At 43.1% G+C, this 14,094-nt stretch overlaps 1 protein-coding gene across 1 annotated transcript in view; it reads left to right on the top strand.

Moving 5' to 3' along the window:
- Positions 1 to 14,094, top strand: part of BRINP1 (BMP/retinoic acid inducible neural specific 1) — a 197,062-nt gene that overhangs the window by 133,187 nt on the left and 49,781 nt on the right. The window contains exons 4-5 of the mRNA XM_019966826.2: positions 1,568 to 1,737; positions 4,703 to 4,808. Coding sequence (XP_019822385.2) covers positions 1,568 to 1,737; positions 4,703 to 4,808 — 276 coding nt within the window. The remainder of the gene's footprint in view (positions 1 to 1,567; positions 1,738 to 4,702; positions 4,809 to 14,094) is intronic.

Raw genomic sequence — 14,094 nt, 5'->3', positions numbered from 1 at the left:
TAGTCCTATGACAACCTAGGAGGTAAACAGCTACTGTTTCCAATATTACACACGAAAACCCCGCCATGCAGCGGGATTTGCAACTGACTCCTGTAGCTCATTCAAGTCCAGGCAGTCTAGTTCTAGAATCAAAGGTTCTGCTACTATTCCAAGTGATTTTTGGTTGCTACAACAAACAGATACTAATGTAAGGACTTTGTATATACTAATTAATTTATTCTTCTTAATTACTCCATGGAACAGGTGCTCTTCTTCTTCTAATCTTGTTCGTGAATAAACTGAGAAACAGAGAGGTTGACGAATGTCCCCAAGTTCACAGTTAGTTGAGAGTGGAATCAGAGGTGCAAGAATCAGATCTGTTTAGGTGGAGCTTCCCTTCTGAAGTTCTGATGAATCATCCTGTTATCCAAAATAAAATCCGCCATAAATTCATACTCTTTGTAACATATGCATGTATTTCTAAGGAAAAATTCATGGAGTAAATTAGGTGAGGTTTTCTCTCTCTCTCTCTCTCTTCTATGCTATGCCCAACTTTCTTGTCATCTCCCCTCTCCTGCAAAATGTAGCTTAAGAAATATTTATTGAATAAATGAAAAAAGTGGATGGATTAACTGTTTACTATTAATATATCCCAAGCACCAGACTTTGAACAAAGGATGATGTTACACGCATGCCCAGTCCCTCAGTTGTGTCTGTCTCTTTGCGAACCCTCTGTCTGTGGAATTCTTCAGGCAAGAATACTGGAGTGGGTAGCCATTTCCTCCTTTGGGGGATCTTTCAGACCCAGGGATTGACCCCAGTCTCCTAAAGCAGTGACTAATATAGACAGTGGGCTTCCCCAGTGGCTTAGTGATAAAAAGTCCATCTGCAATGTAGAAGACCGAGGTTCGATTCCTGAGTCGGGAAGATCCCCTGGAGAAGGAAATGGCAACCCACTTCAGTATCCTTGCCTGGGAAATCCCATGGACAGAGGAGCCTGGCAGGCTGCAGTCTGTGAGGTTGCAAAAGAGTCAGACACGACTTGGCAATTAAACAATAACAACAATAATATAGACAGTATCTGCTTTCACAGGACTGACAGTTTAGTTCTTCCTCTCTCCGCAGACACATAGTTATTCCTATTTGTTTATCTGTATCTGTGTCTAAACTGTGTCTTATCTCTCTCTCCTCCATCTCTCACTCTCTCTGTCCGTCTATCTGGGAAGGGGTAGCGGAAGGAGAAAGAGAGGAAGGAAAGGAGGAAACAAGGAGGGAAGAGGAGAGGGGAGAAATGAGAGGAGGAATAAGAGGAACTGGATGGTAAGAAGGAACCAGAGGAGGCGGAGAAAGGAGCAGGAAGGGATCAGCTAAGTTTGTTTTCACGATTCTCCTCCTGTTGAAGCTTTGTGCTCACCGCCACCTCTGGACTGTGGTGTACTTGCTTGTACTGTGCTCTTAATTTTCAGAGGCAGTAGGAAATCTGGGCAAAATTAGAGGTTCAAAGCTGTTCTCTGCTTTGAAGCCCTGAAGCATCTCTACCCCTCACGGAGTTCAACAGCCTGCCTGACTTCTCTACTTTTCCCTGCAGGGGAGGAGGCCTTGACCATGTACATGGACAAAAGTCGCCTGGACAGAAAGTCAGGGAATGCCACACAAAGTGTTGAAGCTCTACACCAGCTTGCATCATCCTACTTTGTTGACCGCGATGGCACCATGAGGAGGCTCCATGAGATCCAGATATCAACTGGAGCAATCAAGGTACAGCTTGAGGGTGGCAGGTTCTTAAGACAGCAGCACTGCGCTAAAGTGGTCTGAGTCGATGGGCAGATGAAATTCCTAGCTTCCTCATTTCCTATGGAGCTAGCAGTGCCCCTGTCCAGCCACTCTGACTGAGGTTGTCCAATGCCCTATAATACCCTGAGCATTGTCATTAAGACCACACATACTGATTTCCTGGGGCAGCCCTGGCTGTGGTCATGAGGCATAATTATCCATAGTACTCTCTTTCAGTCTTCAAGTTCTGTGTCAATGATTTCCAGGTGCCCTTTATAGGTGAAGAAACTGAGGCTACACTGGGTAATTCATTTTCACAAGGTCATAGAGTTCACAGAAGTCAGATTATGCCTAAGCCAGTAATTGGTTAACTCCTGTGTTTTTCATCTCCCTCCCCCCATTTTATAGATATGAACACTGAGGTCCAAAAGTTGAAGACTTTTGCTCAGGGTTACACACCTAGCCAGTTCAGTAACAGGGATTAGAACTCTACTCTCTAGACCAGGGTCAGGAATATTTTTTGTCAAGAGCCAATAATAAATATTTCAAGATTTGCAGGTCATATGACCCCTGTTCCTACAACTCATCTATGCTTCTGTAGAACAAAATCAGCCATAGACAATGTATAAAAAAAAGATCATAGTTGTATTCCAGTAAAAGTTTATTTATAAAAACAGCCAGCCTGTCACATGCTGACCCATGCTCATCACCCAGCGCTGTAGACCCTTCCAAGGTGATGGAACAGCTCTGAATGTGTGCTGGCCAAGAAAGGAGCCACTAGACATATGGGGTTATGGAGCTCATGACATGTGGCTACTTACAAACTATATTTGTAAGGATTTTTTTTTTATTTAGTTAAATTTAAATAGCTGTATTGGAAAGAGCAGCTGTAAAGTTTCAGCTCACTGCCTTAGAGCATAGGTACTTAAATACTTCACTTTCAATATAAGAAATTCAAGGATTACCTTTATAAAGAGAATGAAGGAGGGCATTTTTGATAAAAAGGATTAGCTCTTTGGAGGGTTTCTGTGAAGATTTTTTTGCATCTCAAGTTCTCTTAAATCAGATTATACCTGCATTTTTTACCTCTCATTCTCCAGTCTGGTTTCTTCTGAATAAAATGCAGACTTAGTGTTAGGTGGTTGTTGTTTTTAGTCTTCTATCAAGACATTAAAAGGTACCTCTCAGGATAGTGTGCGTGTGAATGGTGGGCGGGTGGCAGGGGAGTGTTGGTAGGAGTCAGGCAGATGAGTCAGAAATTGACCAAGGGAAGAGAAGAAACGTGGGTGGGAGAGCCTTGCTGAGGAGGGAGAGAAATAAATCAGATCGACAAACAAAGAGCCAGCTTATCCGAGAAGAATCGCCTATATCGGGGGGATTATGTTGTTAGAGAACTCGGCACAGAGAGCTGGGGCTTTATGAAGCCATCCGAGTCAGAGGAGCAAAGCAAAGGCCTGGTTTTCATTATCACCAAATGGCTCCCTCCCCCCGGGATGGGATTCAGAATTGAGATATTGAAGCTCTGTCGGGAGATAATCCTCTCTTGTGCATCCTGGAAGTGCAGTCTGCCTCTTTAGGAGGAGTTTCTCAGAGAAATTAGACAGAGGCCGCTCAAGAAACCATTCTTGCAACAGCTCCACCCTCGACATTCAATCTGGGACTCAGGTTTTTCTAGCCATTTCTTGAGGCTACTTCAAGACCCTGCTGGTTAGAATGGGCCTCCCTGCCAGCTTTGTCTAAGATGAGCAGCCGACCCAGGTGGGGAAGTTTTGCCTTCTTGAGTCGTTTTCCTCTTCCTGAGTATCTCTATAGCAAGATGAATTGGTAGTTTTGAAAGTCTTTCAACAATAACCATGCTATTATTCTATACACACAAAAGGATAAATTACTTTTTAAAAGCAAAGCCTAATAACCTTCTATTTATGTACTGTTTCCTAAGTGCTGAACACTTCAAAAACATGATCCCTTTACTGTTAGAGTTGATATTGTAGAGATAGGGAAATTGAGGCTTATAAAAGGGAGTTACTGACCCAAAGCTCTACTGTTGGACAGAGGCGGAGCTGGCATTGCTAGAATCCTCCTTCTCTATAGCAGTCAGCGCTGTGTCTTAGCAGTAGGATGCAAACCCCAAAACAAGCCCACCAACGATTGTGTGAAATAATGGCAAATAAAGACCGAAGAGATGAAGAAGCCACTTTACATACGAAACCATCATATTTCAAGGTTATCTTTTAGAATAGCTGTTCGCCCTAATGTCCACCACCTCAGTTTTTCTCAGACAGTGTTTTAGAAACACACCGCCAGAGGACAGGGGCATTCATTCTCAGTGGAGCTGATTGTGCTCTTTGCTAATTTTTCTGTGAAAATGGGAATGAGTTTATTGTTCTTGCCTAATGACAATGCATACGTACTCATCGATAATGCACACTGCAATTTATAAGGCTCTTGGTAATGAGATGTCTATTATCAAACATACGCCACGTGTCAGGCACTTCCGCCCATCAGGTTTAGTCTCACAACCTTCGTGGGAAGGATTTATTAGCTTCAGCTTTCAGGAGCCTAAAGAAGTGCCCGCCTGTGGTCACACAGCAAATCAATGGCCCAGCCAGGATTTAACACTGACCCTCCGATTTCCAGAGCCCATGGTTTCAAAATACCCTGTAGTGTTTCCACTTGTTATTAGTTCATATAATACAGTGGCTCGGTGGCTTGAGAACCAAGGATAGAACCTGGGCATTCTGGCTCCCGTCTGTGCTACATTGCCCTGCTAGCCTGTCTGCTTGGTGCCAGTCAGCGCTGGTCCTCAGCACAGGCAAGGGGCTCGGGGAGTGGTCACAGGCGCAGTCACAGACTCTCCCTGCTGCTGCTTCGCTGCTGGGGGCCGACTCTGCAGGATCCGTCTCAGCCAAGGGCATCTGTCTCACACCTGTCGCCCTCACTGTCCACTCAGGTCACAGAGACACGCACTGGGCCCCTGGGCTGTAACAGCTACGACAATCTGGACTCTGTGAGTTCCGTCCTTCTGCAGAGCACCGAGAGCAAACTGCACCTTCAAGGTAGGATGTCAGTGAAAGTGATGGGAGCTGAGAGGGGAGGAGGGAGCAGCCTGCCGGAGGAGGGATGGGAGAGTACCAGGAGGCCAGAAGGGAGGGAGAAGGAAGAAGAAGATGAAAGGCAGAGAGAGACCAATGAAAGCTAAAAATGTGGAAATCAAGACAGTTGTGATATGATGTCTTTTTAAAAATTTTAACATATATGGGACATTAAATTCATGGTTATTAATTAGTTTTCAGAGATAAAGTATGGAAATGTGAGCTTTATCTGATTATTTTGATGAAAATGTCTAAACAGTGTTATTTATAGATGTTCCAGATCTAATATATATTAAAGTTTCATATCATAGCATCTGAATTTCCCACATTATTGTGTTTGATTCTCAATGTATTTTGGCAGATGTTATTTGAATTCAAAGAACTATAGGGCACTTTATAGAATTTGGGGGTTCTGTGGAATCTTCTTTCTCCTTTGTTAATCATTTGTGGTCTTTAGCACACTCATGCATATATATGTGTTTGTGTAGGCGAGTGTACTTTTAGCAGAGTTTGCAGATGAGAACATTCAGTGCTGGCTAGAACAGAGCAAAACAAACACTCTTAGGCATTGCTAGTGAAATTGCAATAATTCTAAGGATTAGTTTGTTGAAGTATATATTTGTATTTGTTCATTATCTATTGTATGTAAGGTCCGTATATACTCAAGACCTTGAAGGAAACATGTTTTAAAACAGTCATTTTATCCTGATTAATTCATCATGAAGAGAAGGGGAGATTGTAGGGGGGGGGAAATGATAAGACTCTTAAGTATAGATAGTGCTGTTTTAAAACAGCAAAAAAAATAATAATAGCAAAGAAAAAAAACAGTGTAAAGATCTCAGCTTTTTACCTGAGGAGACTAAATGAATTATGTAGCATCCATATCACATAATATTAGGCAGGTGCTAAAATGTTGTTTGTAAAGAATTTTCAAGATATGTGAAAATGATTTGGTATGATGTTAATTTAAAATGGATGATTTTGATTGAAGGAATGGTATGAACTTAATGTAAAAAGATAAGGAAAAATAAAATTGCAAGGAATTATGCCGAGATGTTAAGAGGTTACTTCTGTATGATTAGGTTAGAGGTGATTTATTTTAGGCTTCCAATTCCTTTTCTAACTTTTCTACAATGATCATGTATTAACTTTATAGTCAGAAAAAAAAATGGCATATACTTTGAGCGAGCTAAGAATGTGACCTTCTAGAAAGGTATATGATAAAGGTGATTCTGAATGTCAGTGGGAGGAAAGTTGGGTTGAGATTGGCAGATCGAGCTAAGCAGAGCCTAATATGACTTTTATATTCCGGTTCCTTGGCAACTCTTTGATTCATGCTCCTGTTATGGAAGATGGTTGGAAAGCTGTACGGGGTGAGCTTGGCAGTGTCACTTGGGAGCAGTGAATGAAAATCCATCAGGGAAATTCAGGTCAAGAGAACGGTCTAGTGTTAAAACAAAAGCCGAGAAAACAAAACCTCAAATACATGAAGAATAATCCTATCCCTCTTTATTAGAGAAAAGAGTAGACAGATGGGTTTGGTCATGCCTGATAAGAAATGAGTAAGAAAGACCAACCAACCTCGGGGGTGCCAAGATTTCCAGCGTTAGTTCCCAAATGCCTACAGTGAACTTGTGGAGTGAGAGCAGGGTTTGAATCCGGGAAGGGCGGCTCCGATCTGCGTCTGATCACCCTGCTGTGCACGAAGGAGGCAGAGAGGCCTGTGAGTTATATCTGGAGTAAATTTAGATGGGATGAGCAAGATGTTGCCAGGCAGTTATTAAGATCTTAGGGACATTTAGAAACTGATTTACCTTGAAGCTAAGGAAGTTTAAGATCCAGGGCTCTCTGGCCTTCTAAGTCCCTAACATTTTGCATTCTAAATATTCACATTCACATGTGATTTTGAATTCCTGTCCTCAGTAGGCACCTGTAGTATAAGCCTCAGTCGTCCAAAGTGCTCAGTCACTAAGCACTTAAATGAAGTGAGCATTAATTTGACAGTAGTAGGAACCATGAAAGGGTTTTAAAAAACAAAATAGCAGGAAGAGATTAATGTTTGGAAAGATTGATCTGGCTACTGTGTGGTCAATTAATTAAAAAGAGTAGATTAGAGTTTGGTGACCAGTTAGTTAAGGACTGCTGCAGTATTCAAGATGAAATGCCACAAATTTAGGAGGTAGCAGTTGAGATGGAGTGAAATAGACCAATTTGGAGTTACTTAGGAGGCATCATGACCAGGATTTAGTGAAAAGAACATGAAAGATTTAGATATTTGAGTGACTGGAGTGAAAGGATAAGATAGAGCTGATGGACAGGAAAATACATATGATTCAAGGTAGTGTGTCATATAATAGAGATAGCAAAAGTAATGCACATTATTATGGAGATTCGGGAAAATAAAAGGGTAATTCGTTCTATCTGCCTAGGTAGAGGAGTCATAGAAAGGAGAAAAATACTCACCTGGTGGAGAGTAGAACAGAGAGAAGCTTCTTACTGTAACACAGAAGAGTATCTCTTGATTTAGAGGTAGGCTGATATTTATACTTGGACTGCAAGAACATCCGACCAGTCCGTCCTAAAGGAGACCAGTCCTGGGTGTTCATTGGAAAGACTGATGCTAAAGCTGAAACTCCAGTACTTAGGCCACCTCATGCGAAGAGTTGACTCATTGGAAAAGACTCTGATGCTGGGAGGGATTGGGGGCAGGAAGAGAAGGGGACGACAGAGGATGAGATGGCTGGATGGCATCACCGACTTGATGCACATGAGTTTGGGTGAACTCCGGGAGTTGGTGATGGACAGGGAGGCCTGGCGTGCTGCGATTCATGGGGCCACAAAGAGTCGGACACGACTGAGTGACTGAACTGAACTGAACTGATATTTATTCAGTAGCATACAGAAAGCAGCAAGTGAAAGAAAAAGGTTGATAAACTGGACTACATTAAAATTAATTTCTGTTCATTAGAAGATGCCATTCATAGAAGGAAAATTCAAGTTACAGAGTAGAAGGCAATATCGATGATAAATGTATCTGACCCAGAACTGATGTGTAAAATGTGTACACCCCAGGATTGAACCTGGGCCTCCTGCCTTACAGGTGGATTATTTTACCAACTGAGCTACCAAGGAAGCACACAAAATATGTAAACAACCTCTGAAACCAGTAACTAACAGGCAGACAATCCAGAAAGACAAGAAGAGGGATGCAAAGACATGAACAGGCACTTCACAAACAAGAATATCAAAATGGCAAACAGATATTTGAAAAAGTGAATAACTTTACTTGTCCTCAGAAAATGTAGAATAAAACTGTTCAGTGTCATAACACAGCAGTCAGTCTGGCTCAGTTGGAAAAAACTGACAATATCTAGGACTGATGATGTGGAATGGTGGGTGTGTACACGCATTGCTTCCAGAAGAATAAATTTTCCAAATTACTTTGGAAAGCTCTTCTTGGCAGCTTCCACTAAGAACTCAATATGCCTTGACCCCATGACCCAACAGTTACAACTCCTAGGAATATGCCCAAAAGAATTATTACATATGTTCACCAAAAATCATGAATGTTCACTAGCTTTGTTCAAAGGAGTCTCCTAAATGGAAATAGCCCCCAAACCCCCATCAACAAGAAAATGGATAATTTGTCATACACTCACATGACGAGCTACAGTACAGAAATGAGAAAGAGTAAACCATGATTCGTGTTTTATGTTTAGCTGCTCTGGGTCTTCATCGCAGCGTCCGGGCTTTCTCAGGTGGTGGAACGCGGGCTCAGTCGTTGCAGTGCATGGGCTTAGTTGCCCCGCGACATCGGAGACCTTAGCTCCCCAACCAGGGTTTGAACCCACGCGTTGAAAGACAGATTCTTAAGCACTGCACTGCTGGAGGGGTCCCTAAACTGCCGTTCTATGCGGCAGTATGGAAGAATCTCATGCACGTAACACTGAATAAAGGCGAGACTTCCCTGGTGGTCCAGTGGTTAAGAATCAGCAGGCGACGCAGATTCAATCCCTGGTCGGGGAACTAAAATCCTACGTCTTGCAGACCAACTAAGCCCTAGTTCCACAACTAGAGAGAAGCCCACGCTGCACAACGAAAGATCCCATGTGCCACAAGCAAGATCCGAATAAGTAAATATTAAAAAAAACAACAACACAGAATTAAAGAAGCCAGATAGGAAAGAGGAGATGCTCTTATGATTCTGCTCTTCCCACTGGTCAGAAACAGTCAGACACATACACTGTTTCAGGATTCCTTTGCAGAGGAGGAACAGGGGAGTGACTGGAGAGAGATGAGAGAGGTTTCTGGAGGTCTTGGTAAGGTTTTGATCACGATGGCCACACATGGATGTGTTTACTTCGTGAAAATCGATACAGCTGTACACACATGACTTATATGTATACATTTCTGTGTATAAAATATGCAGCTATTAAGCTTTTTAATAATGTGCTCTATTTTGACATCCTCTGCAAAAAGAAAACATGAATAAAATGGAGACATAAAAGAGCAGGAGGTGGTCCAGCCCGGCCTAAAGGGAAGCTGCATGGTCTTGCGAGTTGAAGAACCAGAAATAACAGACGTTGCTTATTAAGCATGTCCTTGTGTGCCAGGAGCTGTGTTAGTTTATTTTTACTATACTTATATTTGTGTGTTTCTTTTTATTTAACTTGCATTTGTTGTATATAATGGGATTTATTACATTTTTAATGCTCATAGCATTTGTAAGGGAGGCATAGGTAAATAACATTCCCAATTTGTAGGTAAGGAAACTGGGACTGAAGAGAGGTTTCTTAATAAGCGACTGAGCCAGAATTTTAACCCCAACAGCCTGACTTTAGAGTTTCTCCCTCTTAAAATGGGTGGCTCGGCATTCCTCTGGTCCCCTCCTGATGCCTCTGCATGAGGGTTGGGGGCAGATTCTGCAGGTTTATTAGGGTAGATGGAGGATGATACGAATGGCACTCGAATGACCTTCACTTTGTGGTGTTTCATAAAAGGTTCACAGAACAAGGCAAAGGCGGAGAGAAATAGAAAAATTTAAAAAAAATAAAAAAAGGAATTTTGGAGATGGAGACTCGAAATGAAAAAGAAAGTATCATGGAAATGAAAAGAGGCTATTAGTAGTCAAAGCAGCAACCACCGAGCTACTTGTAATAATGCTAATGGCATAATGATAACTTCTCATTTTTATCCTTCTCTCTCCAAGAAGCCCATTGAGTGTTTTACCGACATTGTCGTGTAATTGAATTGAGTATCCATCTGGTGAGATGGATGTACAGAGAACAGACCTCTGCCTCCATAGCTCACTGACGTGGAAAGGGATGCAGAAAAAATAGTTTGCTGAAATCTAGGGATAATTCAGAAATGTATTCATTCACACATTCACTTACTCATTTAGTAATATTTATTGAGTGTCAGCTATACATCAGACATTGTTTTAAGAACAGGATACAGAGCCCTGAATAAGCTAACTCTCAGTCATTTTGGAGTTTACATTGAGTGTGTGGGTGTTGGGGGAGCAGACACTAAACAAGTAAACAGAGAAATATATTTTCTTTACAGTCAGAGGGATAGTGAGGGAATAGGTCATCTAGAAATTTGTAGACCGTGGAACAGGCTTTAGATTTTACTCTGAATGAAATGAGAAGCCAGTGCAAATATGGGCAGTGGGATAACTGGACCTGACTTCCATTTTATGTGAATTACTATGACTGTTCTGTAGAAGAGACTTGTAGAGGGCAAGATCACATACAAGGAACCCAGCTGGAAGGCCATCATATTTATTAAGCTGAGAGAAAAATGACAGCCTGGGCCACCGATGGTGACTGTGAGGGTTGTAAGAAGTGACTGAATTGTGGACATACTTTTAATTCGAGTGGTGCTGACATTCTTCGGCAGTGGACTGAAGAAACACTTATGAGAGAGAGAGAGACAGAGGATGTTCCCGGAGTTTTGCCCGAGCAGCTGCAGTGATCGGATTCCCTTACTGCTATGAGGAATACTGTCGAAGGCCGTGAGGAATTGGGTCTGAACCTAGGTTTGAGAAGTCTGATATGTCTATGTTGAGTGGACACATGGAAAGTCAGGGGAGAGGACAGTGATGTAAATTAGCATACGGATGATAGCTAATGATGTGAGATTGGATAAGATCACCTTGAGAGAGAGTATAGATAGAGAAAAGAAGGAGCCCAGTGATTGAGCCATGGGGAATTTAATATTTATGAGTTGGGATAATGGCATCATAATGAGGAACAAGGAAAGGAAGCTAAGAACTGGCTGAGGAGCAGAGTGGAGGCAGTGATGGGAAGAGAGCCAAGAGAATGTGGCATCCTGGAAATCAGGTGGAGAGCTCATTGTCAATTGTGTCAGTTGCTGCTGATGGGATGGGGAAGATGGACATGAGAAGAGAGTAGCGGGGTTAGCAGCATGGAAGGCATGGGTGACCCTGACAACAATGCTTCGGTAGAGTTATGGGAGTGGAAGCCTGAGTAGAGTGACTTCAGGAGAAAATAAGAAGAGAGGAAGTGAGGGCAGGGCTTTAGCAAACTCCAGAGGAATCTCACAGTAAATGGTACAGTAGCAGGTGACGTGGGGTCCCTGAGCTTTTCTTCTTTTCAAATATAGAAGCAACAAAACTCTGATATGTTGTCGGGGAGTTATCTTCAGAGAGGGAAACCTTGATTCTGTGAGCAAGAGGGATTTTGCTCCACTGGGGTCATGGTTGAGCAGGGAAGAGTGAATAGGATCTTGTATATGACTGGAATTATTTACCTTAGATAAGACCTCCTGCAAGTTCGTACAGGGTAAAGGGAAAAAGAACATATGGACTCAAAGGTGGGTCCAGTTCACAGTTGTGGTAACAGGGCCAGTTTCTTCAACTTTACTCCTGGTCACTTTTCATTGACCTGTTAAAAGGTCAGATTTTCAGTTCAGTTCAGCCGCTCAGTCGTGTCCGACTCTATGTGACCCTATGGACTGCAGCACACCAGGCTTCCCTGTCCATCACCAACTCCTGAAGCTTGCTGAAACTCATGTCCATCGAGTCGGTGATGCCATCCAACCATCTCATCCTCTGTTGTCCCCTTCCCCTCCTGCCTTCAATGTTTCCCAGCATCAGGATCTTTTCTAATGAATCAGCTCTTCACATCAGTAGAGTATTGGGGTTTCAGCTTCAGCATCAGTCCTTCCAATGAATATTCAGGACTGATTTCCTTTAGGAAATCACTTTCAGATCTTAAGATCACTGACTGATCTTGAATTATTTCTCTTCCGCCTCTTCCTTTTTTCTTCCCTCCTTCTTCCTCCTCCTCCTTTCCCTTCCATTCTTTCCCTGTATCTTCTTGAAAGCTCAGCTCCTTCCAGAGCAGTCTCTATCGCCTATCACTGATGCCCTCGGAATCTGTTCATGCCCTAAATGACGGCTCTTCTCTTGTTCATTGAGTTCAGTCCATCTTTCCACACCCAACACAAATGTCCATCCTCTCATCAGGAATCCTTCCTTCTTTACCTTGTCTTGGCTCACCTCCTCCCATCACCATTTCTCTCTTCCCTGGCTCATCGCAATGATTGTCAAGCCAGTTTTCTTGATTCTGATCACTTCTGCTGACCCATCCCCATCTAAGCAGCTAGTATGCTCTTCCTAGCACCAAATCAAATACTGTTACTTCTCTGCTTAAAACCCTTCCCAGTCTCTGAGACACCTGGGCGTCAGGCTGGTGAGAATCAAACTTGCGCCTGTTTTCTTGGCTTTGTCATATTCCACCATCCAGTACATACCCGCATCCTTACTCCAGGCCTGTGGAATTTCTTACATTTTACTATAGGCATCTTTTTTGTTATTGTGTTTATTACTTTGCACCTTTGTACATCATTTCTCCAGTTCCTGGACTTCCGCTTCTCCCCGGAAAGCTCCTCTTCCTGCACCTGCTCAGGCTGTTAGACACCCTGTACACCTTCTTCTCTTCGATCTGTCACGTGATATTATTAATCTGGCTCCCTAGTTGGAGTATAAGTTCCTCATTGCTAAGGGCCATCTCTGTCTCTAGCATGATATATACAATCTGGCTCATAAACAGTGTACATACATGGAAGATACATGTTAAATGAATTTATAAATAATTGATGAATAATTGAACGAATCACCCAGCCCATAGTGAGCTCCATTTGCTCTGAATTCTTATGATTCTCTTTGCACATCATGCCGGATCCAGTTCAACCTGAAAGGACGATGTCCTGAGACCTCCTCTGTGCCAGGAGCCTCCCTTCCTGCACGGAGAGCATTCTTCAGAGGGCACGTGCCTTTTCTGCGCTGTGGCTGTTCTACCTTTCAGGCGAGAGCCACGCGCCTTTACTCTCCCAAATGCCACCTCTCCCCAGAAGCCTCTTTTAAGACCCCTTGTATGGCTTTTTTTTTTTTTTTTTAAACTTCATCTTGCAACATGTTCATTTCATTTAGGTTTTACCTTTCTTATTAAATTTAATCATAGGTTTCTTTAAGGAAGGGATTTTGCCAACTTTGTGTTTCATTATATTAAATATAGTGCTGTGGCCATTGGGACTCATATAATATCTATTTGCTGAACTGGAAGTTGGTATAGTATTGGTGTAACAGTGACCGGAGAAGGCAGAGGACCAGGAGGCTGGGGGAAAGGAGAGAAAGAGGAAGGGAAACCGGCGTGGGAAGAAAGGGAGGCGAGAGCAGGTGAAGGATGAGGAAGTGAAGGGTGGAGGAGGGGGACGGGGAAGGGCAGAGAAGAAAAGGGAAGAGGAGCAGGGGGGTGAAGAAGAGGCGGAGTCGAGGAGGAGAGGGAGGGGTGAGAGGAGGCGCCAAGGCAAGAGGAGTGCAGAAGACCCCTTTCTTCAGCGGTTCCTCGTTTGCATCATAAACAGAGCAGAGATGATTTTCAAGGCCTCTTGCATCAAGTAGGAGAAAGAGAGGGACAGAGCGCGTGGAGCTGTTTAAAATCAACATTATTTTGAGCTGTTACACCTTCTCAGGCATCGTGCTTATACCCATGAGCCTGTTTATCTCTCCCACCAACTGAGAGCTAGGGATTATGTTACCCCATTACACAGATGAAGAAACTGAGGCCTCCCAAGGTAAAGTCACTTTCCCAAGGCCCCCACCCCCCAGCTTCTGGCTCCCGGCTGCCTGGGTGCCAAGATAGCTTTTCTCAGGGAGCTTTGAGTCCGCACAGCACATTCTCTGTGTGGAGAGAATGGGACTAAATCCCTGCACAGCTGCAGT

The sequence above is a fragment of the Bos indicus genome, chromosome 8, assembly GCF_029378745.1.
Source record: "Bos indicus isolate NIAB-ARS_2022 breed Sahiwal x Tharparkar chromosome 8, NIAB-ARS_B.indTharparkar_mat_pri_1.0, whole genome shotgun sequence".
Classification (NCBI taxonomy): Eukaryota; Metazoa; Chordata; class Mammalia; order Artiodactyla; family Bovidae; genus Bos; species Bos indicus.
The sequence above is the reverse complement of the archived record's forward strand: the minus strand, read 5'-3'. Positions and strand labels throughout refer to the sequence as shown.